At 43.3% G+C, this 27,907-nt stretch overlaps 7 protein-coding genes across 13 annotated transcripts in view; 3 read left to right on the forward strand and 4 right to left on the reverse strand.

Moving 5' to 3' along the window:
* The window catches only part of LOC108112523 (protein grainyhead), a 43,109-nt gene extending 41,536 nt beyond the window's left edge, over positions 1–1,573 (reverse strand). For all 5 annotated transcript variants that reach the window (XM_017222440.2, XM_017222439.2, XM_017222448.2 and 2 more), the window contains exon 1: positions 370–1,573. The gene's annotated coding sequence lies outside the window, so the exon portion shown is untranslated. The remainder of the gene's footprint in view (positions 1–369) is intronic.
* A 3,036-nt stretch (positions 1,574–4,609) lies between these two features.
* Positions 4,610–11,116, reverse strand: LOC108113015 (regulator of G-protein signaling 17). Of its 2 annotated transcripts, XM_017223436.2 has the most exons (7): positions 9,283–11,116; positions 8,155–8,467; positions 7,977–7,985; positions 6,456–6,533; positions 6,322–6,383; positions 5,974–6,262; positions 4,610–5,909 (listed from the first exon to the last, which is right to left on the reverse strand). In XM_017223436.2, the coding sequence occupies exons 2-7, from the start codon at positions 8,457–8,459 to the stop codon at positions 5,825–5,827; spliced, it is 828 nt and encodes a 275-aa protein (XP_017078925.1). In that variant the 5' UTR covers positions 8,460–8,467; positions 9,283–11,116; the 3' UTR covers positions 4,610–5,824. The 2 variants fall into 2 exon arrangements, with proteins under 2 accessions (XP_017078925.1, XP_017078926.1); XM_017223437.2 differs by lacking the exons at positions 7,977–7,985; positions 8,155–8,467; positions 9,283–11,116 and adding an exon at positions 7,386–7,938.
* A 356-nt stretch (positions 11,117–11,472) lies between these two features.
* LOC108113330 (ribosome biogenesis protein BOP1 homolog) lies at positions 11,473–14,265 on the reverse strand. Its single transcript, XM_017223886.2, has 5 exons — positions 14,090–14,265; positions 12,686–14,021; positions 12,134–12,621; positions 11,770–12,065; positions 11,473–11,709 (listed from the first exon to the last, which is right to left on the reverse strand). The coding sequence occupies exons 1-5, from the start codon at positions 14,186–14,188 to the stop codon at positions 11,556–11,558; spliced, it is 2,373 nt and encodes a 790-aa protein (XP_017079375.1). The 5' UTR covers positions 14,189–14,265; the 3' UTR covers positions 11,473–11,555.
* A 284-nt stretch (positions 14,266–14,549) lies between these two features.
* On the forward strand, positions 14,550–15,549 carry LOC108113239 (ubiquitin-conjugating enzyme E2-18 kDa). The gene has a single exon (XM_017223783.1). The coding sequence runs from the start codon at positions 14,871–14,873 to the stop codon at positions 15,333–15,335; it is 465 nt and encodes a 154-aa protein (XP_017079272.1). The 5' UTR covers positions 14,550–14,870; the 3' UTR covers positions 15,336–15,549.
* On the reverse strand, positions 15,482–17,914 carry LOC108113238 (cap-specific mRNA (nucleoside-2'-O-)-methyltransferase 2). The gene is made up of 3 exons (XM_017223782.2): positions 17,705–17,914; positions 17,212–17,652; positions 15,482–17,159 (listed from the first exon to the last, which is right to left on the reverse strand). Exons 1-3 carry the CDS (start codon positions 17,744–17,746, stop codon positions 15,540–15,542), a joined length of 2,103 nt encoding a protein of 700 aa, XP_017079271.1. The 5' UTR covers positions 17,747–17,914; the 3' UTR covers positions 15,482–15,539.
* Positions 17,915–20,714: 2,800 nt separating this feature from the next.
* LOC108112897 (anaphase-promoting complex subunit 13) lies at positions 20,715–21,467 on the forward strand. 2 transcript variants are annotated; one of them, XM_017223255.2, is made up of 3 exons: positions 20,715–20,867; positions 21,152–21,298; positions 21,358–21,467. In XM_017223255.2, the coding sequence occupies exons 1-3, from the start codon at positions 20,856–20,858 to the stop codon at positions 21,439–21,441; spliced, it is 243 nt and encodes an 80-aa protein (XP_017078744.1). In that variant the 5' UTR covers positions 20,715–20,855; the 3' UTR covers positions 21,442–21,467. The 2 variants fall into 2 exon arrangements, with proteins under 2 accessions (XP_017078744.1, XP_017078743.1); XM_017223254.2 differs by lacking the exon at positions 20,715–20,867 and adding an exon at positions 20,890–20,928.
* Positions 21,468–21,529: 62 nt separating this feature from the next.
* On the forward strand, positions 21,530–27,631 carry LOC108112896 (putative 1-phosphatidylinositol 3-phosphate 5-kinase). Its single transcript, XM_017223253.1, has 7 exons — positions 21,530–22,039; positions 22,291–24,550; positions 24,611–26,620; positions 26,684–26,846; positions 26,911–27,068; positions 27,128–27,289; positions 27,349–27,631. The coding sequence occupies exons 1-7, from the start codon at positions 21,530–21,532 to the stop codon at positions 27,534–27,536; spliced, it is 5,451 nt and encodes a 1,816-aa protein (XP_017078742.1). The 3' UTR covers positions 27,537–27,631.
* Positions 27,632–27,907: the final 276 nt, after the last annotated feature.

Raw genomic sequence — 27,907 nt, forward strand, 5'->3', positions numbered from 1 at the left:
ACTATTTAAATTTATTTATTTTTATTTAACTTAATAAAACCAAAATTTAAAAAAACATAAATTTTCTAAAGATTTTCAAATCTTTTCTCAATAATGAAATACAAAAGTAAATAAAGATTCGATTTATAACCGACCAATAAAATATCTTCTATCATTATCTGAGCCCCGAAAGATACCCATTTTTATGGCTCTCTTTTGTGGAAACTCAGCTATTGTTTCGGATTCTACCGTAAGCAGAGCTGTATAAGCCGAAATGCTAATGAGCCTAGGGGAGGTGCTATTTCTGTCAGTGTAATCCCTACGTGAACCAGGGCTGGAAAGCCTGATGCGTTTATAATTACTTCTCGGTAGGCTAATACTAGTACTCACTTTTGGGCCGGGTGCCTTGAGCTCTCGGGATCAGGATGCGGATTTTGGCACTTGGTGAGGATCTATGGCACTCGAGCACGCTGGAACAGTGGATCGATCGATGGAACTGGAGCTGGATCTTAACTTTGGAGTCTGAGTGTGTTGCGGAGTCTGGAGCTTGAACTGAAATGTTGTTGCTGTTTTGTTGTTGTTTTATTTTTCTGGTGGGTGCACCTTTCGCCACTCTTTGTGCTGTTACTGTTGTTGTTGTAGTAGTAGTTGTTGTTGTTGTTGTGCGTCTGGGGGCTTTTGGCCTGGCTCTCTGGGTCTTTTGGCTTACACAATGCTCTTGGCTGGCTGCTTTTGGCCGCTTCTAATGTGCCACTCTTTGTGGTATGTGGAGCTGCTGCTGTTGCTATTGTTGTTGTTGTTTCGAATCCGTTTGATTGTTTTTGTTGCTGTTGCTGCTGCCTTTGTTGCTGGCGGTTTGTGCATTTTGGCCTAACATTTAATGTTGCTGCTGCTGCTGCTGCTTTTACTCATGTTGCTGCTGAACACTGAAGGGCGTAAAGTTAAGGGGTCAGAGGACGGGTCGTTACGGGGCGTTTCGCCAGGCATTTGCTTTTCGAACTATGTATAATTTTTTTTTTTGAGTATTTCCACTTTTTTTCACGCGCTTTTCCGCACTAGCATTTGTTGTTGCTGCTGTTTCTTACTGCTGTTATTAATCACTATTTTTATTTTGCATTTTATTATTCGCTCAGCTCAGCTTTTGATGGCGTCTCATTCCAGCTCGCGCACACGCACACAGGTACACAACGCACACATAAAGCTCACGCTCTCCGAGAGACATGCACACATACACACCGATACTCACTTACACACACGAGGTTTTTTCGCTTTTTCAGCCTTCTCTTCCTCTTCGTGGCTTAAATTCGTGTGTGTGCGTGTTTTATTTAATTTCGAAAAAGTTTAAGCGCGACTTTTTGCTGTTTGTTTGGTGTATAATTTGTTGGATTTTTCGCTATTCAATTGAGACACACACACGCGTATTCACTATTTTGTATTTTTGGTAAAACCGATAAGTCAGATTTAAATATATAGATTTATATATATATATATATATATTATTGGTGTATTAACTTGCTGACTTTCCGTGTGCGCGGAAAACTTGTCGTCGCTGTCGCTGGATCTCGGCTCTCGGCTATAATGCCCAAAGAGTCAATTGGAGATTGTTCAACTGTTGAATGTGCTGCTGCTGCCGCCGCTGCTGCTGCTGCTGCTGCCACCTCTGTCGACGTCGTCGCTGTATCATTGTATTGGTGGCAAGGTGCTATCCATGTATAAGACAGCGCAGGTGAGAGAGCGCTCGATTATTATTGCTTTTTATGGTTTCATCTCTTTCGTAACTGATATTGAGCGAATGCGGCAGCGACGCCGGCAGCGGCAGCGCCACTCAAATTCATTCGAATCGATGATGTTGTCTCTACACTCCCGTATACGCATACAGAAAACTAAAACACAGGTAGCCCAGTGTCCGTATGTGTATGTGTGTGTGGGTGCACCTGCAGAGGCCAAAACGCAGGCAGGTACAAAAGACTTAGGCAACGAACCTTCCACTTAAGCATGCACTTGCGATCATGGGAGAGGGAGATGGGGAAGTAGGGAAAAAAGCGAGCAGAAGAAGAGAGAGCCACCCTCGTTACGGATAAACCGCTCCTGCGTTTTTCGTATCTCCCAACTTCACGTTCATTTCTATGGCATTGCATTCATCATCGAAAATTCGAATTCGCTGTTCGCTTTCGAACTCGCCGCCTTGTTGTTCTGTTTTTGTTGTTGTTGTCTTTCGGCTTGTAAACCGCGTGAAAGTGGTAGTGCAATCGGGCATCAGGTAGAGAAACAAACACACACAACGGTAAGAGAGTGAGAGAGAGGTGGAGAGACAGGCACAGAGAGATCGCCGCATGCCAAGAGAATGCACTGCGAAAAAGAGGGTTACAAATGTTTATTCGTTATAAAATATCTTTATTATGCTATTTTGGACATTTTATAAAACAAAAATTTAAGTTAAATTCAAATACTTTCATTTATTCCTTTCATTTCACTACTTTCTCCTCACTAAAAACAAACCACAATTAAACAGAAATGTAATGTAAGCCCATTAGCATTCAGAAAGTAAGTTGATTTCTCTCCGTGTGGCATACGTAAAATAGTTGTGCATGTACCACAATCGAATACGCCAAGTAGCTGCCGCACAGCCTCCGCCGTTCTCTGTCCCGCCACCGCTCTCTGCTTCCCCCCTCTTGCTCGCAGTCGCTCCTTGGACCTGGCTTTCGGTTAACCTCAGTTCAGCTCCTACAACCTCACCTCGACAGGCGGCGGCAATCAGCGTTGTGTCGTGTGGATCGGCAGACGGACCGACGAACGGACGGACGGAGCTTGTGTGTGCTTTCCGCCACGGTAAAGGGTGACTAACCCCCCGCTCCCCTTACATCGCTTCCTCTCTCTTGCTCGCTCTGGCCGTCTCTGTTTGTCTTTGGCGCTGCGCACGCGTGGAACTGCGGCTTAGAACGGCTTGAAGCTGCGCAAGCCAACTGGTCTACATTGGTTACCTACATGGTGTAAAATGCATTTGTAAAATATGTAGGATTTTACAGTAAAATGTAAAATTATACGAAATGTAGATAATCAAGTAAATAAACTTTCTTGAAAAACCGAATTTAGTTTACATATCATAAAAATGTTTATCTTAATTTATAATTAAAAAACACTTTTTTCTTCAAGTTTGAATTTGAGTTTTATTTTCATTTCGGTTTATTGTTGCAATATATTAAATGTTTAAAACTAAATTTAGGCTTAGTTTAATCCATTTTGTATTTATTGATTTTGCCGTTTTTGCGTTTACACGTTAGTTGATTTCTTTTTTGGTTTTGTAATAAATTTAATTTTAATGGTTTTTAACTGGTCGAAACTTTTCACTAATGCTTGATTACGTTTTTTGGTTTTTTTTTTTTGTTTTTTTTTTTTTTGTACATATACCGCTAAGTAGTATATATATATATATATATGCATGTATCGGTGTGTGTTTTGTGAGTGTGTGCGAGTGTTTGGCGGTGTATAAAACTAAACAAACAACAATCGTATTAAATGTACTAATATAAATTTTGTTTTTTTGTTCAAAAAGTCTTATATATCTGTCCGTTCTGCAAAGTAAGAAACCGAAGAGAAACATTCACAAACAAACATTCCTTCCCTCCGCGCGTCCTTGTTTAGCCAGGACATACTGTCTCTCTAACCTGATTGCCTAAAATTAATTTAACAAACCATTGGGGAAACTCTTTCTCACCATCTCTCTTAATCTTTCTCTCTTTGTAATGCAAAAGCGGTTGTCGAATTCTCAATTCCAAGTAGCAGCCTGAGTGACGCGTCAAGAGTCAAGTTCTTTAAGGACTAGAGCGGAAGCTTGAGGCGGAGCAGTGCTTATGTATGGGTAAGGAAAGCGGATCAGAAATGTTATAAAAATATAGGAACTTATGTGTGGTTGGGAAAGCTCTAGAAAAAAGTGATTTATACTTTTGTTTTAAGTTAGTATATAGATCAAATGAGTTTTCAGTGATAAAGGATTTAAGATAAAGGATCTCAGAGAAACAAATTCTTTAAGGGGAACTGGAAGATGCTTAAATGCTAGTTAAGTTAATAAATTGTGTTACTGTTTCTGTTTCGGTTTAATGTCCATGTGAATGGTTTGGTGATTTGGTTTGCTAACCGATAGATGCATTAAAACTAGGCACACCAACTAGCTACGAAAATACGTTCCCTGCTCCCCGCAACAAAGGTACACACATGAATCTTGTACTTTAAAATATTTGTTGTGCCTTTCGAACACACACAGACAACCTAAGGTTAAAGGAAACCAACTTAAGATCGAAATTACATTTGTTAACTTTTTTCGCCAGGGAAAGTCCTCCTGTTCTGTGTTTCCTCCTCTCCTCCTTCTTCTTCGTTACTTATAAACTTTCTTTTTTTTTTTTTTTATTTGAATTTTCTCTCTTCCTTTTTATATGTTTTTAGTTTTCAATTCGACAACTTTTTTGCTAAAATTTAAATGTAACTTTGTGTGTCTCCCTTTTTGTTTTTCTTTTTTTTTTTATTTATAATACTGTTTTCCATATTTATTTCTTTGGTTTTTAAAGCAGAAAAGGGGGTAAATTTAAGGGGAAACTCTTGGAACTTCCGCTTGTCTAGAAAAACAATTGCATAATACAATATAAGAGGGTATATACGAATATATATATATCTCTTGCGAAGTTCTGATTTATTTGTTGGCAGTGATATTGCGAAACGTTCTTCTTTCGACTTGGAAATCAGCTCGACATCGAAATAATATAGTACACGTTAGTTAGTTTGTTATGCATTTGTTCCGGTTATCAGATATCGGTTTCGGCTAAGACTTTATAGGGCTGATATATATTTATATATATATATATATATATATATATAACATATGTGTATGTATATGGTCTGTTCGGTTCGGTTCTGGTCTGGCTCAAAGTACAGCTCAAGATGGGGCCTTGTAAGATTTGCTTAAGAAAGGAGGATGCTCCTCGATCGGGTTCTCATAAGAAAGTAGAAAGTGTTTGCCGTCTGCTGTTGTATTTACAAAATGCTTCGATGTCATTACTCGTATGACCTAAAACGATTTCAAAACTAGTCAAGTTAAATGTCTCTATATATCCGAATATATATATATGTATATATCCTGTTTGTGTATATATATATAAGTTTATAAAGTTATGTATGCAATACGTTTAAAAAGATTTTTTGGTTTTCTTTCATTTTTTTTTTTTTGGGATTTTTTTTTTGGTTTGTAATTTTTGTTTGTTGGAAAAAGTATTTCTGTTACGTTGCGGTTTATGATTACGTTTAAATTTACTTATCGGTTAGCGGGTTCCGTAATCTTTGTTGCAATTTGATTAATACGTCTCTTAGATCACTAGTATTACAATAGATGCTATTTGTGTCGCTCGTTTCGTATTAGCTTGCTGGCTATTTTTGTTTGTTTTTCTTTCTTTTTGTTTCTGTTTCTGTTTGGAAAATGCTTTCTGTGGTCGAACCAGCTCCTTAGTGTAAACAATTTTCTTGTAGTGCTTAACTCTTTGGTTAGTTAACGACTAGAACGTAGGTAGAGAAGGAATCCGTTTTACGTAGAATGCATGTCGTCCGATTCCCCCGCCCCTCTTCCAGGCTCCGGAACTATTCGGGGCTGCGCGCAATACTTTTTTTTTTAAATGGTTCTACTAATGGATACATATTGCTTAGTCGATTGCAGCAGCAGCAGCAGCAGAGGCGGCGTCGGCGGCGGTGGCGGGGTTGGAAAATCAGGGAAATACCAATTTGGAGAGCAACAGCGGAAGTCAACACAGCGCAACTGTACCGAGGTCAAAGACGGATCCGGTAGTCCCCCAAAGGATCCTCTCTAAGTAGGACTATCTGCCTTCGAGCCGGCATTCGAGTTGTCTTGCAGTTGAGCGAGTGTCTTGAACTTTTGCGAGTTTAGGAATCTGTTAGAAAAGAAAGTAAAGCATTTAAGAAAAATATTTTAAGAGCTAATATCTCAACCCTTACCTCGGATATGAGTCTCTGTGCATCAGTGTATAGATCTGGATTTGAGCTTCGTCGAAGGTGTGCGTCGTGGGCTCGATCATGTTCCGGTTGACGATCTCGCGGACTCGCGAGTCCAGCGACACTTCCCTGGGCGACAGGATCGATATATAGTCCTCATAGATGAGGCGCGCCTTCTCCTCCACCAGTTCTGCGCTACTCTCCTTTTTGAGGTCCTCGCAGGCTAGCCAGAACAGGATGTTCTCCTCGCTGAATTCGCTGCGCAGGAAATTCTGGAACACCTTTCGACCAGCTGGGAACGTACATAAACATCAATATGGATTAGGAAAGCAATTTTTCACTGGCGCTCACCTGTGCTCTTCATCAGCTTGTCGAAGCTTTTGCCCCAGCTGCGGATTTCCTCCAGTGTGGGTCTGTAATTTACAATGAATTTACATAAGTTTTTCCTGTTTTTCTTTTCAAGTATTTTCTTTGCATAAACTCACTGCTCGCCATCTAAGAATTCGGCATTTACGAGATCTCGCTTCGTGGGGGCATTTTCATCGGCATTCTTGATGGCCAGACTGTAAAGATAAAAAAGAAAAGAGAAAATCTTGTTAAATGTCGATTATTTTTTGAGTTTACAACTCATCAATCACCCTTTAAAGTAGACTACAATTTTATTCATCGCTGGATTGCCGCTCAGCCTGACTCATTTTTAACTGGCACTAAATAGCATAAATATGTAAATACAGTGCTCGCTCGATAACTAGAACTTTCAGATAGCGGAGGTTACAGTATAACAAGTTATGAAGTAACTTTCATTGTATGAACTTTAATATAACGGTAATAGATCAAAGCTTTTATTCATTTTATTTTTCTAATGATTATAAATGAGGTTAAAACTGAACAATATGGAATATTAGATATTAAGGACTTACTTAATAAAGTAAACTTAAGAGTACTTATTAAAAGTTATCGAAGGTTATGTAGCACCAAAACCCTATAAGTAAAGCTGTTATAAAGATATAATTCTTCGAATGACCACTGTAGATAGGCTAATGTCATATCGGTTTTGGGTTTGGAAGCCCGGAGACAGAACACCGGAGTACTCGAACTTGACAAAGCTCTCTTATCTGGCCAACAGTTATCAGAGCGACTCGCTGGCCCAATACCTAATCAAAGTCACACAGCTCTACGTATATATATATATGTATTTTTCTCCTATATATGAATCAAATTATATGTGTCCAGGGGGGGTTTGGGGTCTGTGTGCGCGCTGGGTTTTTCGGGGGGTTCTTGGGACCCAGTTAGGCACACAAAGGTGCGGAAGGGGGTTACAGTTGGGTTTTGTGTGGGGGTCGAAAAAAGACTTTCGATTTCATTCACGAAAACATGCAACACTTGGAGGAGTCCGCGGAGGAGCCGCCACATACTTATTTATATTTGATTTGAAAAGTGCCCTCCAGAGAGCTTTTCGCTGCCCGACAACTTGCTCCCGGAATTCGGAATTGTGAATGAACGAGAATGCAAGAGCTAGCATGCTAAAGAGTGTTTCGAAAGAGCGAAAGGAGAAAGTTCATAATCCATACAGGAGAGAGAGGCAAAGAGAGAGCTTTTTAGAAAATAAACAGCGTTGCCAGCTGTCAGAAGGAAGGCCACCTTGCCCGTGTCCACTTTCATTTAAACTTCCCTGTCCATGCCCATGTCAGTGGTTATAGCCATAGCCATAGCCAAAGCCAAAGCAATAGTTAAAGCCAAAGCAATAACCATAGCTGTAACCGTGGCCATATCCATGACAGCACTGAGAGAAAATACTAGTATTAATGCAAAGAACTAACGGTAAAAATGAAATCCCTTGTTACTGATGATAGTTCTTATCACACTTAGCTTAAACATTAGCTTTTAAAAATTAATATTAGCTATTTAAAATGATTATTTTTATTGTATTTGAGTATCTGATTTTCAGTATTAAGTAAGTTTTCTCCCTGTGTAAGAAAGTACGAGTGTTTAAGGAGGGTACTTACCATTTGGCCCTGTTGTCACGGTTGTGGTTTGTTGTATTGGTATTGGTATTGGTATAGGTAGTTGTTATTATGGCCAAACGTTGAGTCAAGGCAGCGCGGTAACGAGAAAGAAATTGATTTCGTGTCAGAGAATTTGAACGGTGAACATATAGGCCACTCGTTGTGGGCTAAAACTCACCAGGAGCAGGAGCAGCAACAGCACCAACAGAAGCAGCATGGTTTCTGTGATTGTGGTCGCTGCAACGTGGCCACATTGGACTCCTGTAGAACGTTGGACGTAGAGCCGACTCCCACGCTGCCGCCCACTGTGGGTGATACACCGCCCAAGCTGCCGCCACCACCGACGACGCCTCCAACGCCACCGCCTCCGCCGCCGTTGCCATTGCCATTGTTGCCACTATTGTTGGCGGCACTTTGCTGTGAGGATGCAGTCATGCCGCGCAATCGACAGCCACTGGGCAGCTCCGAAACGGTGCAGGACATGCCGCTACCTGCAATAAAGGAACACATTGAAACGTTAATAAACTAGGTGATGGGTGAGGGGTTAGGGGTTGAAGCGGGGAAGTTCTAGGCACTTAAACAAAAAACACAAATATTCGTCATCCGTTGAATGTTCGTCATGCCAAAAAAACTCTTATCTGACATAAACTAGTTTGATATTTAATTGATAATTGGCATGTTTTAGTAAATGTTTTGATGATAAGGTGCTGTAGTTTATATACAAGCCTTAACCCTGGTTATTAGTTGATATTTTTAGTTTTAGGACTCAAAAATAGTTGACAATTTCCCAAAATTAATATGAAATCTTTTATGAACCAAAGAAAATGACTTACATTACTTAAAAATCTAAATAAATGTTTCTTAAATAAACTAAGATGGTAAGTTTAACTCAAGTACTTTGTCAATTATTCTAATTTTGTGATAAATGAAGTCAACATAGTTTAAGAAAGGTAAGTCGGCATTTACAAAAATCAAATTGGTTATATCTTTTAGTTGAGTCCACAAATCTTTTGTAAATCTTTTACAATGATGTCATAAAAAAATATTAGACATTTTGAAACCATTAAAGTCTGATAAAAATATTAATTCTTTAGTAATTAAAACAGTATTCCAATATTATAGTTAACCTTTTATGAACCACAAAAGAGAGCAATAAAACCCTAAGGAAAAATAACAATCCTTCCCAATCCGAGGTCTATGCTAATGAAAATCGACCGAGTTTTTGTGAAAAGTGAAAATCTGAAGGTGTTCTACGCCTAAATGTCAGACGGCTTCCGATCTGGTTCTTTTTTCCGTGTGCACTTACCTGCCCTTTGAAAGTTGAGGTTGACGCTGGCGGTGCTGATGGAGCTGGAGATGGAGGTGGTGATTGAGGTGGTGATGGGTGGTGATGGTGGTGCTGCCCCAGCTGGCGGACCGCCCACTGCCACTGACCTACCCACTCACCCGCTTCGCTCGGGTGCTCTTTTCTTCGATTCGCTTTCGGTTATTCTCTTTCTCGATTTCCTTGGTACGGGCAGAAGGCACGGGTTCTCCCGATTCCGTTACGTATTTATGTTTTTGCTAATAATTTTTTATCGAAAGTTTCCACTCTATAGCGCTCTTCCTTCTCTCTCTATCCCTCTCTGGTACTTGCTCTCTAGCTTGTTCTTGCTCTTTGTGCAGCTGCTGCTCTTGATTTTAGTTTTCGTTTTGTTTAATGTTTTTTTTTTGCTTTCTCAGCTTTTCCTTGAGGGGATTTTACATGCCCGAAAAATTCCAGAAATTCTTTTTGATTTTTCAGATAACCTTTCGAGTAATAGTTATCCTTATCTTAGGTCCTGATTTCGCGTGGTCTCTCCTGGGGTATGGACGTTGGTTTTTTTATTTTATTTTGGTTAATCGAATCTACGGTGCGCGGGTGGTGGCGCCTACGGCATTTACATATTCCGCTCTGGATTTACGGGCGAAAATCTAGCGATTCAATGGCCCCGTGCACCAAGGGGCACATTTCACAAGCGTTACGAAATTTATGAGCAGCTGGAGCTGCCCCCGTAGTTGTTGTTCTCTGGCCTTTATTTATTTCTTGGGCTAGTCATTACACCGATATATACAAATATATATATATATACATATATTAATGTACATATGTACATGTGTGTGTGTGTTTGTAAGCAGTGCGAAGGAAGGTGGTGGACTGGAGTACCACCACATTGACACGCAACTTGGCTAAGTGGAGCGCATTGTTTGGCCCGTTGGGCGGATGGGGCGTATGCGTGATTTTCTCCACTTGTACTGATGTTGCTGCAACAGCTGCAACATGTAGGCAGCTAATTGCACTTGTAACCCGAAGCGATTGTGATTCCTGTTGGTCGTTGCACTTATCACAAATCAGCTGATTCGGTTCCTTTGTTGACCATTGCCATAATCTAGCTATTTATATTTTCATATTATTATTAATTTTTTGTTGTATTTTTTCATTAGCGCAACTGTTAATATTTTCACTCGAACCACACACACACACAGACACCATACGTATTTTCGTTGAGGATTTCGGGGCGATTGGGTGGGCGGGAAAAGGGGGACGCGTTTGTATGTATGTATGTATGTTTTTTGAGGAGCAACGACGACGAGTACATACGAATTTTTTTGCCACTAGAATTGGAATCGAAATGTGTATATTTGTATATATGTTTTTTTTCTCGCCCCGAAATTGTTTTGCTTGTGCTTTGATTTTTTTGGTTGTTTTTCTTTTTTGGTTTTAGTGTGGAAACGAATTTTTTTTTGGGGAAAAAGTGCAATTTTCGTGGTTACTCGATGGCCTGGACTGGCATTTTCACATTTTCACATCTCGCCCTCGGCCATATTTTATTATATTCCTTTCGTTCTTGATGCCCCCGCTATGGCAGCGCTTTTTCCCATTCGATTTCTGCGCTCTGCGATTTTTGGCTGCTCAGCAGCAGCACCCAGAAGCCAAAATCCTCGACAGGTCGGATTCGAGCGTTTCGAGATTCTCTCCGCTCGGGCAAAGGCAGGCGACTGATTTCCAAGCAGTGCCGTTTCGCCAGCTCTTGATTTTCCAATGCGCGCGCTCCTCCCGAGAAGCCAAGATAAACGGTAAGTGGAATGTGCGCGGGGGGCCTCCAAAGGTGGACTGAGCGAAAAGCTCCCTGGCATAACTATACAGTTAGAATTCCTGGTACACACAGGAGAGAGGGACAGAGAGAGAGTCCACAGAAAGACATGTGCGCGCGAGTTCGACAAAGAGAACAAAGCTTGGGACTCTTCGCTCCACTGGAATTTCCCCCCAAAAAAGCTTTTTGGGGCTAGAACTTCAAAACTTTTTACAGGGTTGCATTTATAATTTGATATTTGGATCCCGTTAAAGCCCGGGACATAACAAAATTTCATATTCTAGACCTCAAAGAAAAACAATGCCAAGAAATAACTTTCTTAAATCATGAAATTTTAAATGGTTTAAAGACAAATTTAAATAAAATGTGTCCTTTCATTAAAAATTAATATATGTATTTATTTACTATAGAAATTTCATAAAACTGTGGAGAACCAAAAAACTACCTTAAGTTTTATGGACTTTATTTACGTGTATAGTCGGATGGTGCAGTCAGCGCCTGTAGAGAAGACCCATGGCTGTATGGGATGCCAATTGACATCCAACACACCGAACTCTTCGCGCTTCTCGTGTGTTTGCAACTTCTTAAGGGGAAAAATCAGAGGGTTTTGCAACAGGTCACTGAAATTAAATATAAAAATCAGTATATTCGAAACTAATAATTTAGTATAAGTGACTTACTTATAGACCATGCCGTGGGAGACGATCACAGCCTGGTCATCGCTGCCAGAAGCGAAGAGCGGATAACGGAGATGGAAGGCCACACTGCGAACAGCATTGCGATGGAGTCGCATGGTTTGGTAAGGCTTAGTGGATAGATCCAAATCAAACCAGAGCATCTTTTTGTCATAAGTGGACACAAGCAAATTGTCACCCTTGGGGTGAATAGACATGCCCGATATCCACTTGGAGTTGGTCAACAGTTTCTTGACCAGCTCTTGTTTGACCAAATCATAAATGCGAATGTTGTGTTGAGTCTATATAACAAGAAGTTAAATATATATAAGAATAGATATTCAAGTATCAAACTATCTGTCACACTTACCGCCACAAAGAAGCATGGTTTCACCGGGTGGAAAAGCACAAACTGAATGAGACCCTTGCTCTTGGAGAATGGAATCTGTGAACGCCGCTTGGACAGCTGATGAATCAAAGCTGAGCGGTTAGCACCCTCGGGCATTACAGTAGCCAAATAGTCACCGCGTCCATGCCAGGTAACTTGGCGGATGGGTTTGAAGTGGGTGATCACCACCCGAACGCCCTTCTCCTGCTCTTCAGCTTCGGCATTTGACCACTGTACCGCCGTCTTGATGCGCTCACTTTCAATAACATCTTGACTGGGCGCCTCAGCCAACAGATCGTCGGTCTTCTTCACCAGCACCTTATCGCCCACTTTAGGATTAACAAGTAACAGTCGATTGCCAGTGGCCACCGCGATGATGGAGAGCTTGGGATTGGGGCACCAAGCCACACAGCGTACCACTTCGTCGGTCTCAATAGTACGAATGCAACGTCCTGTGGCGATTTCCCAAACTGTAAACGAAGCAAAAAGTTTTAAATTAAAAGAGAAACTTAGATTATTATATAAAACACTCACTCTTGACTGTTTTATCATCGGAGCCAGAGACGAGATACTCTCCTTTCGGTTCGACGCTAACAGACCGCACCAGATCCGTATGGCCTCGATAAACCATACTTTCCACCGTGGGGAATGGCTGCAGGTCACGCGGCGAGGGCAGCTTTGGGATCAGGTACTCTGCATCGATGTTCAGCTTGACACGCTTGGCACGAGGGCACAGGTAAAGATCTAGGCAGCGGAGGAAGCGCTCGCGAAGATATCTGGAGTATGCGGGCACCTCTCTCAGTGACTTGAACTTCTGAGGCATGAAGTGCAGCTTACGCTTGTGTGGCTCATCCTTGAGTTTCAGCCACTCCTTGGTCTCCTTGGCATCGAACAGGTACTCTGGCGGTGGATTGTAGGACTCGGCGTGACCAGGCAGGTCACGTTTGGGTGCAGAGACGGGATCGTGGATGCGGCGCATTTGCTCCCGACTGGTGTCAGTCTCCCAAAGCATGTAGAACTTGGGGCCCCGTTTGGCTTGCTTTTCGCGTTGCACCTCCTCGGCGGTCTTCATCCAGCCCATCTTCAGGGCGTGCACCATGCGCGAGACGCGCTTTTTCTCGGACACTGAGGGTAGGAAGGAGCGTTTGTGATCGGGTACGTTTTTGATGGGCATTTTCTCCACCTCTGATGTGAACCACTCGATCCAGGGTTCGTATTCCTGGTGATCCTTGTTAGGAATGCGACCCGAAACGATGCGTTTGATAAGGGCAATATCCTCATCTGTTAGACGCACATCCTGACCGGTTAATGGATCTTTCACAGTGCGCCAAAAGTCAGGGTCTTCGATCTTGCGCAGGAACTCATCAATTTGATCACCCTGCGGTGGTTTTATGATCTTCTTGGCATCCCAATCGTAGCCTATATGCTTGTACTCATCATACCAATGCATGGGTATGTTGCCAACAGTGTTTCGTATATCTTCCTCGTCGGATGTGTCTGAATCCTCGTACTCCGGCTTCGTGGAATCCTTTTTGGGCAGCTCATTTGTGGGAACATTCTTAGTAGCGGCACCGCTGCTGCTCGGCTTATCGTCGGATTTGTTTTGCTTGGATGTGCTGGTAGGTTCTTCCTCCTTTTCATCCTCAGAGTCGTCATCATCATCTTCCTCCTCCTCCTCTTCTTCCCCACCCTCTTCACCACTGCTTTCCTCATCTTCTTCGGCTGATGAGGACTGCTTTCTGCCCAAGTAGTTTCCCTCCTCGTCGCTTTCAAACTCTAGTTCTTCACTGGAATCCGAGTGATACTCCTGGTCTATACCCTCGTCATCTGTGGAATCTTCTCCGGGATCTTTAACAGCTTGCAGAAGGTCCTTAAAAACCAAAAACACATGCAGGTGATTTGGAACTGACTTTTGATTCGGTTATCAGTTGGTCTTACCTCCTCCTCCTCGTTTTCGGATGCCTCCGAACTGGCAGCCACTTCATTTGTGGGCTCAGAATCCTTTCCCCTGCGTTTAAGTGCTACTTTCTTGGTCATTTTGAGGGAAAAACAAAACTAACGCGGCGCACGTGTTGCAGTCAGCGATAGCGATGGGAGGTGAATAAAACGTTAGATTATCGATTTGATGCCGCCACTTATATCGACTATCGATTTCAAAAATAGCTAGAGCTAGCCAACATCTAGAGATTTCATCGTTTTTTAAAATTATATTTGTGTAAGGTCTATATTGGGAAAAATTAAAAATTAGCAGATTAAATTGTATAAAAATATATTTGCATTAACGAATAAAAATAATACAATATAATAATAAAAACAAATCATTACTAAGTTCAGACTGAGTTGATTAGTGTAATCCAATTTCAACGCCATTGTGAGCATGTCCAAAAATACCCTAACGCCAATCGGAAGATTCTTGCACGAACCATTTTTCAGTGGAATTCGCAGACTTACGTGCGGATTTTGTGGGGGCCAGTGCGGAAATTAAAGGTGACACACGGTAATTGGAGCACTGTGAATCCAGCGACAACGAAACGCCGGCACCCCAACGACGGTATTACTCATCCGGAAGGCGAAACCATCGATTTGCAGCTCACACAAGGGCAAACAAAAGTGCTCACGCACATACAACCAGAGCAGCCCCCATCCCTCGTCTCCCACAAGCACACACACAAACAAACCCCAAAAAAGAAATCCCACTCACACACACAGAGACGTCACGATGACTGCGCCGAGACGCCTGAGAAAAGAATTAAGCGATTTGCAGGACAACACACTGAAGGCTTTCCGGGACATCAAGGCGGACGATGACAACCTGCTACGCTGGACGGGATTGATTGTGCCGGACAATCCCCCTTACAACAAGGGTGCCTTCCGTATCGAGATCAACTTTCCGGCGGAGTATCCTTTCAAACCGCCCAAGATTAACTTCAAGACACGGATCTATCATCCGAACATCGACGAAAAGGGTCAGGTGTGTCTGCCCATCATCAGCACGGAAAACTGGAAACCGGCCACCCGAACCGATCAAGTGGTGCAGGCACTGGTGGACCTGATCAATGACCCCGAACCAGAGCATCCACTGCGGGCGGAGCTGGCCGAGGAGTTCCTCAAGGATCGGAAGAAGTTCGTAAAGAATGCCGAGGACTATACCAAGAAGCACAGCGAAAAGCGTCCAGCGGATTAGCGGAATGGCAGAGAAGAAGGTGGACCACCCCACAGCCCATGTATACCCTCGTCCCCCTTAGTCTTGTGATTTTTCAGTTAGTTATTTAATTTTCATTTTTCGAACCCTCAAAAAAACATTTAAGCAGATTACCCCGGCAGAGTACCTAGTTTTGTAAAAGTAGCACTGTAATTTTATGCAAGTGAGAAATACATGTTCGTTATGTTAAAACACAGCAGCCGTCTCTTGGATCGCAGGGACCTCCGAGTTGGGGGCTAGAACCACAGGCATGGGAAACGATTCCTCGCCCAGCATACCACGGAAGCAGGTTAACAACACGTTATTGTTGTGTTGGATGAGGGCGTTGCTAAACCGGTTCTTCTGGAGCTCCTTAATGTCAAGCAGGCTGTGAATGGCCCCCGCCTGTTCATCTTTTAAGAGTTCCAGCACTTTTTCCAGCTCCTTATTGTCCGTGTCTTCAAGCTTACTTAACGTAAGGGTTTGCAAGTCATTGCTATCAAAACTGCACTCCTTATATATGACTTCCATGAGGAACAGGAGCAGCGAAGCGGCATAGTGGGTGAGGAACAGGAACTTATGGAAGACAATGCTCTGCGGTTTCATTTCCTTTACTGCTTCAAGGAGATCTACAAAAAAGCGTCGCTGGGCGATGTGAAAGCTTTCATTTTCCGTTGGTTGGTGGTAGTCAAGCGTCTTGCTTTCCAAAAGGCATTTGGGCGCAGACTGCCAAACAGGATCGAGATCAAAAGTATCCAGAATGCGAAGACGCATAAGGAGTATAGGCTCCGAGGCAAACATACTGCTTTGTAGACTGTGAACAGGTGCCCCTCTGGAAATATGAAGATTCAATGGTTCCACTCTCTTCTTAACATACGAGTATGATGTTCTGCTGCTGGGGCACTTCTCCAGTTGGTTGAATTCCCGGCGCAAGCAGTAAATCTGTTTAAGCAGATCACCGTGTTTCAAGTTTTCCCTTTCTGTGTAGGATCCGCCGTAGACCGGCACTGAGAAGCCAAGGGCCTTGCGAGTCGCCTCCTTGTCCACGATGCACAGACTATCCTCCAAAGGTTTCACTTTATAGCGACTGTAGTATGTGTCGGAGACGAGCCCTCTCAGGTGATGGAGGTGCCTTAGATAATGACGATCATTGGATTCGTAAGCATAGATACTTCCCTCGATAGCATCTGTCTGTAGCTTCATATACAGACGGCAGGCAATCTCGTGCTGCATAAGAAAGTCTTGAGGGATCTGTGACCTGGCGAACAGTGGCATCACCATAGTGTCATTTGGCTGAGAAAGCTTGGCTTTTATCTCCTCAAGCAATCGAGGTAGGCCGGTAGTGTCTTTCTGATAGTTCAGGCATATTACATAAACCTCAGAGTTTCCTCGCTTAGATGTAGCCGGTTTAAAGATGTGCACCTGCTCAAAGATGCAGTTGAGTGTGTAAAGAAGTGATACACTGCATGCCTCAAATAGGGTAAACATCTTCACCAGGAAGTTGCCTCCCTTTGAGAGAATCTTGAGAGCGCTGAGAACTTCGGCGAAAAACAGACGAACGACGATTTCTTCTTGGCAATCCGGCTGTGCAGCACAATCGATAGAGCCATCTGCGGTGACTAGATCGACTTGACCCTGCAAGTCATCTGCGCACCGTTCCGCCAAGTGGTCTATATTGGCAACATCCAATAGATTGCCAGTGAGATCCCTGTGAAACAACCAATTATCCAGCGTGTGAAAAATGAACCTGTCATCGGTGATCATCTGGTTTAAAGGGTTGCCTTCGTAATATGGATTCAAAGTTGTGGACCGCCAACGCCATTTAATCTGAAACAATAACTTATTTATTGTTTCTCTTAAAGATTTCTTGTTAAATAACCTCATCTTTGGAGTATTTGCTGTGCAGGTAGTGATTTAAAGATGTAATGAAGGCTCCAGGAGCTTCGCACAGATGAAGAGTGTTGACTTCTGAACTCTTAACCAATGGATAACGATGTAGGCATTCGAAGATTTTGCACCAGGCCACCGTTACAAACTCGGCTTTGGTATCGTTCTTGAGGCGCCAGGACACTTCGCCAGAAGGATCCCGGCGGTTGGTATGAGCACTCCATTCCTGCACACCATAGTCATTCAGTTTGCTTTTGACAGTATTCAGTTGCTCCCGTAGTCCCTGTAGCGCGTCGAACTGGTAAAACTCGCTAAATAGAGCCTGATCCTGAGGTGGCAACTGCCAGGACTTATTTCCCCTTGGCTTCTGATAGTGGAACTTCTTTTCAAATAGCTGTTCCAATTCAGAATGCCTGATGGATTGGTAGTCCGCCTGAATAAGAGATTGTGTTTAGCTTAGGAAATAGGCCTTATTTTTAACTAACCATTGGGTGTGGCTTTCCTTGCAAAGGAGCATGAAAACTCATTCCGGCGTAATTTAAATTGTAAATGCAAAAACAATACGATCTCCGGACCCAATAGAGGTGGACAAAGCTGAACGCGATCCATCGCCAATATTATTATCGATGCTAACCGAAAACCGCGAATGCTATCGATTGAGGTATCAAATTTGAATTAGTTTTGAACAATTTGTTTATAAGATTCTACACCGATCGCATTTCGAATGTAAATTCAATGTTTTTGCATATATAAACATATAAGAGCTTAAGGTGAGTAAAATAACTAGATAGCTAATATTAAAACAATGTTTACTGTTTAACTTAGAGTCTTTAAAATTTTGGAATAAGAATACGGACGCTGGAATATTATGAATAGGTTATCAAATTGGATTAATTATTCCTAGGAAACTGTACATTTTACTTTACAGGATAGCCAAAATATATTTACCTCTAAGATAATTTTAAATTCAGACCTCTTTGAAGTTTAGTTTAAAGTTCGATCTTCGTTTTAAAGAAACCTCACCTACTAAACTAACAAAGAAATCCGGAGGTCCCGTTGTACTTTTGTTAGCATTTCTTCCTTAAGAAAAATAACTTCCTTTTCAGCGGATCATCGTCAAAGTATTTCCCGTAGAAATCTGATGGTGGAAACGTGTGCTTGAAATACCAAATGGCTTATTAAAATTAATTTCTTCGGTTCTATGGATAGTTTTTAGAAAGCGTAGAGCAGGCGACAGATAAGGGGCCTTTAAACTACCTGGTTACGAAACAATTGGTTATCATCCGTTAGTGCTTCGATTGTGCATACTAATATTTAATTAAATTTAACTTTATTGATGCGGATAAACCAAAGACGGAAGTGGGAGAAATTGTAGGAAAGGTAGGAGTAGACTTAGCCGGTATCCTCAGATATACACCTATATTTGTACTTTCAGTCGGAATGTGGTTATGTCTCGGGGGTTTTGGAATTTCAGTTTCGACCATCGTGGTCAATGGGTTTACTTAATACGTGCACGCTTTGCCGACTTTATAGCCATTTGAAACGTGAGAAGTGTGCATATGAATAATAATAACGATCATCAAAATATGAGTTTCCAAAAGTGACAAATGGAAAGGATCGGATACCAATAATCCAGGGAGAGAAGAAGAGGCTTCACTACTGCCTGGAGCTTGACATCGGTCGTGAGTAACATTCTCCGCCTTTCTGTATGCATATATATTCCCACATATAAATAGCAGTCAGAGAATATATACAAAATATATATAGGTGTAAGTCCCCAGACCAGTATTTGTACTGATATGTATATAGAAAAGACCGGCACGTGACTGTTTTGTATAATCGCGCATAAATATCTGTAATGTAATGCCTATAGATGGTTCACAGAAGCCCCAAGAACGAACCAACGTTCTATAGTCGCTTCGAAGTAATCGTCCCGGTAAGATCTACGCCCTTACTCCTTCAATATCTTCTATATCTTTTCGAGCGGAAGTAGCTATCGCTGCGCATGCGCCGTGTTTGGCGCTGAATTGGTGGCCATGGCCAATGCATTTTTGGGGCTCGATGCGGGACGACAAATTCCAATTCCGAAACTACAATGACAACGACAACGACTCGGACGTGGACATGGCTATTGTTGGCAACAAAATTTTATTTCATTTCATATTTTTCTCAAAAGGGAGTTCATTAATATTCCGGGCAGACGGCATTGCGCTAAAAAGCGGCTTAAGCGGTGCGCCGTCTCACCTGGCCTCACCTCACAACACTTCTCTCCTTGCCACTGGCTACCTGTCGCCGTGTACAGGTAAGCCTGTACAGATATCACCCCCACTCTGCGATGGTGTGCGTGAGCTGGCAACGGACCGCAATCCCCGTTTCTTTTCCATGTGTGAGTGTCAAATGCCAACTAATTGAAACTTCTTCAATTGCCGAGGTGTGGTGCTGAGCTCGCTGCTCGGCATCGGAATCAGTTGCCAATTAGTCTCCACCGCTGACGGATTACAGTTTGCCATCGTCCGGGAGCCCAAAAACAATCCAATCCAGCGGGCCAGAAAACCAGAAGTCCACAGCCAGTCAACTAACCATTCCAACAACATAGGCACACAAAACTTGTTAAGTGCTTTTCAAAACAACAAGCGTTTCATTGATAAAAGCCATTGACAACAAGCGAGTAATAGAAGATCATTTTGTGCCCAGTGAGAATTTTTTGGTGAATTGTGTGCGAACTTGGTTTTTCGAGTTATGTCAGATCGATCGTATACCCCAAAAATCTATTGGTAAATTGGCAAGATGTCGGCATAGCTGACGTTGAAAAGCGATTTTAAAGAGCGCTATGCTGCATCTAGTCAGTTGTTCAATGGAACAGTCAACAAGATCGAATATCTGAGCTGGAAAACTTTGGTTGTTTTTAAAAATGTATAAATATATTGGACTGTAATATTTATGTATATTTACATATAGTCGTATAAGTGCTATAGTTTTATGCCAATTTTGAAATCCTTTAATCATTACAATTTAATTCATTGCAGATGTAGGTCCAAGACAAATATCATGGATAAAACACAAAAAATAAACAAAAATGTATAACATAAAAAATCCAATTTATTTCAGATACGATCGGTTGAGCAGCCTAATCAGGATACTAGTATGTTGGAAAAAACTTATTTTTCAAATTAGCATGCTTATTTAAAATAAAAGCTTACTTATGGATCTGTCGACTTTAAATCAGGAACGAAATTACTAATTCGATAACGAACATTACTGCAAAATATCTACAAATTTATTTCCCTGAATTATGAAATCTTCTCCCAATTACGCTAATTGTCAATAAATACTGCATCTTTAAGTACAAATTAGTTGTTTTGATCTTTTGTTGACTTTTCAGCTATTTATTTGTTTAAAAAACAAACAATAATTCAAAAGGCGATAAAAACGATTGCTTTTTGATAGACAGCTAGAAAATGCATACCGATATTATCGATAACATATATCGCACGAAGTCCATCCCCGAACAGCTGTTTTTTTAACAAAACACAATTGTTTGCTAATTGTTTACAAAATCACTCGAAAAGAGGCTAAACAAACAATCGGCAAGCAGTTGAGGGCTGCTCAATCTTAGATTAAACTGTTCCATAAGTTATGGATAGCCAGGTAAGTTCAAATTCATTGCCCACGCGCACTAGCAAGTCGTTGAATGACCGGCCGAAAGATAGTAAGTACTACTACGTAGCCTGTGGCTGTGGCAAAATTATCGCTTCACAGCAATTAGTCGTACTTATCAAGGCGCCCATTGTGATAAATCTAAATACGCTAGCAATACCGCGTCTCCAGTATTTCGGGCACTACCGCAGAGTGACGTAATTGCGCTGCGGGGGCGTTGTCTTGATTCACTGGTTTTGCCAAGATTATACCCTGTGTTTTATATCTTGCCACAGGCACCGATCGATGATCTGCTGCTGGACATTGTAGACAATGCTTGGCGCATGGAAGTTCTGCCTTTCGACCAGATTCTAGTGCCACGCGAAAAGCTACCTGATCCAGAGGCAGACGGCGGTGATTCACACCTGACGGTCAGCGAGCAGGTAAGAAATCCTTGGGCTTATATGGTCTATTTTTGTTTATATGGTATGGCTTCCGATAGGAGCAAAAGTGGACTGATTTGGCGCTGGGTTCCCTGGCACCGGACGCAGCCCTCATCGATCAGCTCAACATCACCTCTATCTAACCAAGGACGGCGAGTCCACAGGCGAGCGCCACCGCCTCGCCCACCAGCCTGTTGGCGCCTCAGGCTCAACTTCTAACACCCCGACAACATGACTAGCAACAATCAAAGCAACAGCTTAAATCATCAGCACCTGCACTCTCCATCTAAGTTAACCGAATTTGCTCGTAACTTCGAAGACAAGCCGGAGTCGCTCTTCGGACGAGTTGTAAACAAGATCCAGAATGTGTACAACCAGAGCTACAATACCGTCAATGATATATCCAGCGGGAGCAGCAGCAATGCCTCCTCGCAGACCGTTCAAGTGGTGGGAAAGTCACAGTTTTTCAGTGAAAACCAGACACCGAACGTTGAGGTCGGTACCGATGTGGAAACCTCTAGCGTGAGCTCGGGTCGTCCACAGCCACCCACCACTCTCAGCCTAAGGACCAATAGTGAGTCGCAAAGCACAGGCACTTCCAGCAACACAGCCGCCGAGGATTCCGAGGCCAGTGAACGTGTCGAGGCGCTGCCAGTGCCAATCAGCGAAGCGAATCAGGGGCGCACAGTTTCTAACGTGCTAAAGCATATCAGCAATATTGTGGCAACAAAAAACAATAATGTGAGTACAATTTATAACCCATTATCGCTTTCAAGCAAAAAAACCTAAACAATGATTCACAACACGGCCCACAATCCTATTATCAAATGTTTCTATTTACGAATTCCATATTCAAAGTGGCTTAAAATAGCTTTCGAAATATATTTTAAAAAAGTCCAAAAATTGTTTTATCTTTTCCATTAATTTAATTATTTTTGGAAGAGTGCATGATATTATTAATAAAAATATTTTAATTCATTAATTTATTTCAGGATCTGCGTAACTATAAGGACACAGAGCTGCAGCGCTTTTGGATGCCCGATTCGAAGGCCAAGGAATGCTACGACTGCTCCCAGAAGTTTTCCACGTTCCGTAGAAAACACCACTGCAGGCTGTGCGGCCAGATATTCTGTTCCAAGTGCTGCAATCAGGTGGTTCCAGGCATGATCATCCGCTGTGATGGCGATCTCAAGGTGTGCAATTACTGCTCAAAGATAGTGCTCACTTTCCTGAAGTCCTCCAGCTCTGATATGGGACAGGACCTGCAAGCACTGCAACAGCACTTGAGCAACAAACTTGAGGTCCAAGACAGTGGCACACCGCATGCACAGAATCCCCAGCTGCAGAGACCACCACTTTCGCGAAAGACATCTGTTGGATACCAGGAGGAGAGATTCAGCTCACATCCAACTTATACCACCCTTTCCATAGACGATCGCAAGAACATTCTGCAGCAGTCAAACTCTTTGATCACCCTGCACGAGGAAATGCAGCGGGAGCTCCCTGCTCAGAACTGTGGTCAGAGTTTGATCGAATTCCTTAACAGCAATAATAAATCAGCAAACGAGGTGCAGGCGGTAGCCATTCTGAATGCAATGCTGGCTGCTGGTTTCCTTGAACCAATCGTACCCGATCCCGAGCAGATGGAGTTCGACCCAACGCTACACTACAAATTTTCAAAGAGCACCAGTTCCGATACGTCCCGCACAATGAGCCCCCAGTTTGAAGCAGCTCCTCATGCAGAACCACAGCCGCCCAAGTCGATGGATCAATCAGCAGAAGAGAAGGAAAAGGAGCTAGAAAACGAACTTGAAAATGATCGCTGCTTTACCACAGCCACTTCTAAACTTCTGGCATCCTACTGCGAGCACGAAGAGCAGCTGCTGGCACAAATGTTGAGCGCCAATAACTTAGACCAGGAATGGGACAAGGTACTCCAGATGCTTTGTTCCACGGCAGCAAACCACTTCAAGCCGGAGCACTGCAGTAATGATCTAATGGATATCCGCAACTATGTGAACTTTAAAAAGGTGCCGGGTGGCAGACGCAAGGACTCTAAAATTGTGCATGGAGTGGCTTTCTCAAAGAATGTCGCACACAAAGATATGGCCACTCATGTGCCCTTTCCCCGTATCCTCTTGCTACAGTGCCCCATTGTTTATGAGCGTATAGAGGGCAAGTTTGTGACAATCGAGACAGTTTTGTTGCAGGAGAAAGAGTACCTCCGCAACGTCTGTGCTCGCATCATGAGCTTCACGCCCAACATTGTGCTTGTTCATAAAAATGTGGCAGGCATTGCCCAAGATCTTCTGAGATCCTATGGAGTAACCCTAGTCTTGGATGTGAAACTTTCAGTGATGGAGCGTCTGTCACGTACTTTACAGTGCGACATTGTCAGTTCTATTGAGTCGAATATAACCATGCCCAAACTTGGCCAGTGTAATGATTTTTACATAAAAAACTATAATGGAAAAACTCTGATGTTCTTTGAGAAGCTAACCAATCCACGCGGATACACATGTCTCCTAAGGGGAGGCAGCAATGCAGAACTCACCAGGGTCAAGAGAGTGGCATCGGCACTACTTTTTGCTCGTTATAATTGGCGCTTGGAGATGTCTTTCCTGCTGAACGAGTTCGCCCAACCGCTTAGTCCAAAGCCTTCGATATTCGACTCCAAGGAAACGAGCCCTAAAACGGAAACGGAGGCAGAGCTTCGGGCTAAGCGACCAGTTATTGTGGAACGCAAATCTGAGGATAAAATCACCACGATTATCAGCGAGAATGTGTCTGATTTTACGGATCCATTGCGTGCGACACAAACCGAAGCCCTATCCACCTCGCCTTGTGCTCCTCCCGTGGTTGTGGCACTTGCTGTGGAACCGCGATACGACAACAGATTCCGCACAGCACTAAGTTCCACGCTGCTCTCTGTCAGTCCCTTCTTGACATTCCCACTTCCTTATTTGGAAACTGAGCAGGGAAGGAAATGCAAGCTGCGCAAGCTCTTTCCCGCCGAGCTGTACTTCTCCAAGCAATGGTCACGTACGGGATTGGAGAGGCCAGATAGCATGGGAGACAGCGAATCTACCAAATCGGAGCCAGGAAACAAAGAGAACCAGCAAATGCAGTTACTTCCAGCTCATGATTTTGTGCAGATGAAGATGACGGCACCTGCTAGCAGTCGCGATATTCAATCAAAGTTGGCTGAATTCCGCTCTTTTGGCGGTCGCTTACCCAAGGTCAAAGGTCCTAGTAAGCAACACATTCTATCCATCTATAAATCCTTATCATTGCCACTCATTTATCCCACAGTGCTCAGGCCAAAGAAAAAGAACGCGGAAGTCATTCAGCGACCGCAAAAGGTCAGTGAGGAACAGCTGTATAAGGATGCCCTGGATCCCCAAAACCATCAGCGCCTACCGGTGCTCTTCTGCAGCTTCCACTACAATCCCAAGGGCGTTTCGTCTTTCTGCAAGTTACCCATGATGCTGGACATGAAGTTTTACGGCCAATATGACATCATGCTGGAACAGTTTCTTCAGCGTTACTGCTGCCTTTTTAACTCGATGTGTCCGTCCTGTAATCTACCAATGCTGGGTCATGTACGTCGTTATGTCCACTCGCTGGGATGTGTCCATGTCTACTTGACTGAGGACTTAACACGTTCCGACCCGAAGCGTATATACTTCACCTCATGGTGCAGTATATGTAATGCTACGACACCCACGATTCCACTCGCCGATTCCGCTAAGTGCCTTTCGTTGGCCAAGTACCTGGAGATGCGATTCCATGGCCATGCCTACAAGCGGCGAACTCCTCCGGCGGACGCAGAACAGAATGCCAGTCCATGCGAGCACTCTTTACATCGGGATTATGTACACCACTTCAGTTTCCGGGGAGTGGGTGCCAAGTTCCAGTATACGCCTGTTGAGGTTTGGGAAACGGATCTTCCATCATTGACTTTACAACTGGATCTGCCACCACCGTTTCCAAGCTCCCAAGCCCAGGAGGAGATCAAGAACTTCTCGGTGCGGGGTCATGAGGTGTACAACAGAATTCATGAGCGTATTGCTGACCTTGCCACCGAGGAGGAGAACTCGCCACTGGTGCAGCAACTGAAAACCATGCTCACTAACGACCAATTTATCTTTAAGCAAAAGATTGAAATCGTACACACGCTGCTCACAGACAGCAGAGCAACTGCTTTTGACACCGGTGATGCCCTGGCCATGGCGAGAAGAGCTCTGGCAGAAAGCATTGAGTTGTGGGGTCCTCGCTTGCAAGAGATTGAGAAGTTGACCGCGAAGCAAGCCCATCACATTGACTCTGGAACCATCTGCACAGAGGAATTAAGGCCGGAACAGGTTCAGCCTGTTGATTCCTTAAAAGCTACTAGTTCCAATTTGCCAAAAGATAGTGATCCCTTGGAGTGTCCAAGCGAGGATACAGAAGTTAATACATCGACAAGTCAAACAGTATTGGAGAAGAAATTCTCTATTGACCAGTTACTAGCCTCTACGGTAAACGTTTACTCGGATAAGAAGTCCATAAGGAAGATTCTTACCCAGCTGCTGCCCTCGGCAAACCAAGTTAACCCGTTACAGTCACCTTTTCCCGCGCAGGATCATCTGACGCTTCCGATGGGCAGTATTCCCATTCACGTAAGAGAAACTGATTTAAGTTCAGTAATTGCTTATAGTTTGACCTCTGCGGATTATCAAAAAGCGATTGATGAGGCGGAGGCCAACATTAATACGGCCTCTGCCTCTGCTGCTCATTCAAGTCCGCAGTTAAAGCGAAAGATACCATTGGCGGAGAGCACTAGCGATGCCGAAGACAGTCCCAGCCTTTCGCGCACTTCAAGCAATACCAGTGCCGCTCCCAGTGTGACAGTTCCTCCCCCAGTAGCCGCGGCATCCGAGTCTGAGGAGAAGGCCAAGGAGCGCACAAAGCAACCACCGAGTCCTCATATCACACTTGCGTTCCAGGACCACAGCTGCCACTTCCAGTGTAAGATATACTTCGCCCGGGAATTTGATGCAATGCGGTCAAAAAGCTTAAAGCCTCCGAAGCAGGACAAATCTCTATACCGCCGGTTGGAGAAGAGTAAGATGCGCGAGGAGCTTAGAATCTCACAGAGTCGTACTGGATCCGAAATGGAGCTGGTGCGCAAACCCAGCGACGTTGGAGGTCCTCGAAATATTGAAGAGGATTCCAATCTGGAAGAGGACGCCAGAATCGCCTTAGCGCGAAGTCTTTGCAAAAGTATTCAATGGGAGGCCAGAGGCGGTAAATCAGGATCCCGCTTTTGCAAAACGCTTGGTAAGTCTCCTTATAAATATAATTAAAGAAATTCCAATATTTATGAACTTTAAATATTACCAGACGATCGATTTGTGCTCAAGGAAATGAACTCAAAAGACATGACCATCTTTGAGCCATTTGCTCCGAAATATTTTGAGTACATTGACAGGTGCCAGCAGCAGCAACTGCCAACATTGCTGGCCAAGATCTTTGGCGTCTTCAAAGTCAGCGTGAAGAAAAAGGAGTAGGTTTTGATAATTATTTTCCGTAATTATATTACTGATCTAAAATTATTTTAAAAACTTCAGTTCTTCTGTGGAGCGTTCGGTAATGGTCATGGAGAACCTGTTTTACGGCTGCGAAATTGAAAATAAATTTGATCTTAAGGGCTCGGAGAGAAACCGCTTGGTGGATCCCAGCAACCAGCAAGGCGAAATTGTCCTGCTAGATGAAAATCTGGTACAAAGTACGTTATTTTTCTTAACTAATGTTTATAACTTTCTAACATTATATTATTTTTTACAGTGTCCTGGTCAAAGCCTTTGTATGTGCTGTCTCACAGTAAAACAATTCTTAGGGATGCCATCCAGCGGGATTCCTCTTTTCTGGAGAGAAATCTTGTCATGGATTACTCTTTGTTGGTCGGCTTGGACAAGAAAAACAATGTCCTGGTGTTGGGAATCATAGGTAAGTCTTAAGAAGAAGTTAACTGTTTCCTCCCATATCTTAATGTTTCTATATTATAGATTACATCCGCACATTCACCCTGGACAAAAGAGTAGAATCCATTATTAAGGGATCAGGCATCTTGGGCGGCAAGGGCAAGGATCCCACTGTGGTCAATCCAGAGCGCTATAAGCAACGCTTTATCGACGCAATGGATCGCTATTTCCTCACAGTTCCGGATCGGTGGGAGGGCCTTTCTAAGGTCTAATCGCCTTCACCCACCCACACACACACACAAAGTGCACACATTAGTTAACATAACATAGCTATAGACGCAATAAAGTAGACGCCAATCCAACTCAATCCGTTTCCAACAACACTCTGTCAGGCAGCATTTCCGACGCCGCAGGCGAATTGATTTGGCCTTGACCCGCATCCGCAGCCCGGAAGCCACCGCTGCTCATGACAATTGAAAGCCATGTACTCCGGAGTTGCGTGCCAGGCGAAAAGGAAATTATTATCATGATGTAGACCGCGTCGCGAAATGAAATCGTTAAGAGGCGAGTAAATCAGGCAAATGTGCTCGTTGGAGCCTCATAAGCATGGTTTCATTAGCGAGGCGTCAAAACGCCGAGAACT

Source organism: Drosophila eugracilis, unplaced genomic scaffold (assembly GCF_018153835.1).
Source record: "Drosophila eugracilis isolate 14026-0451.02 unplaced genomic scaffold, ASM1815383v1 contig_90, whole genome shotgun sequence".
Classification (NCBI taxonomy): Eukaryota; Metazoa; Arthropoda; class Insecta; order Diptera; family Drosophilidae; genus Drosophila; species Drosophila eugracilis.

Coding starts and splice junctions, on each gene's coding strand:
- LOC108112896 (XM_017223253.1), top strand. CDS start 21,530: ATGACTAGCAACAATCAAAGCAACAGCTTAAATCATCAGCACCTGCAC. Junction 24,551..24,610: donor ACCCAAGGTCAAAGGTCCTA/GTAAGCAACACA, acceptor TTTATCCCACAG/TGCTCAGGCCAAAGAAAAAG. Junction 26,621..26,683: donor CCGCTTTTGCAAAACGCTTG/GTAAGTCTCCTT, acceptor AAATATTACCAG/ACGATCGATTTGTGCTCAAG.
- LOC108113015 (XM_017223436.2), bottom strand. CDS start 8,459: ATGTCCTGCACCGTTTCGGAGCTGCCCAGTGGCTGTCGATTGCGCGGC. Junction 6,384..6,455: donor GAATTCTTAGATGGCGAGCA/GTGAGTTTATGC, acceptor TGTAAATTACAG/ACCCACACTGGAGGAAATCC. Junction 6,263..6,321: donor CAAGCTGATGAAGAGCACAG/GTGAGCGCCAGT, acceptor GTACGTTCCCAG/CTGGTCGAAAGGTGTTCCAG.
- LOC108112897 (XM_017223254.2), top strand. Junction 21,299..21,357: donor ACCTGACGGTCAGCGAGCAG/GTAAGAAATCCT, acceptor GGCTTCCGATAG/GAGCAAAAGTGGACTGATTT.
- LOC108113330 (XM_017223886.2), bottom strand. CDS start 14,188: ATGACCAAGAAAGTAGCACTTAAACGCAGGGGAAAGGATTCTGAGCCC. Junction 12,066..12,133: donor AACCATGCTTCTTTGTGGCG/GTAAGTGTGACA, acceptor CTTGTTATATAG/ACTCAACACAACATTCGCAT. Junction 11,710..11,769: donor TCCCACGGCATGGTCTATAA/GTAAGTCACTTA, acceptor ATTTAATTTCAG/TGACCTGTTGCAAAACCCTC.
- LOC108113239 (XM_017223783.1), top strand. CDS start 14,871: ATGACTGCGCCGAGACGCCTGAGAAAAGAATTAAGCGATTTGCAGGAC.
- LOC108113238 (XM_017223782.2), bottom strand. CDS start 17,746: ATGAGTTTTCATGCTCCTTTGCAAGGAAAGCCACACCCAATG. Junction 17,653..17,704: donor AAGGAAAGCCACACCCAATG/GTTAGTTAAAAA, acceptor TCTCTTATTCAG/GCGGACTACCAATCCATCAG. Junction 17,160..17,211: donor GCAAATACTCCAAAGATGAG/GTTATTTAACAA, acceptor TTATTGTTTCAG/ATTAAATGGCGTTGGCGGTC.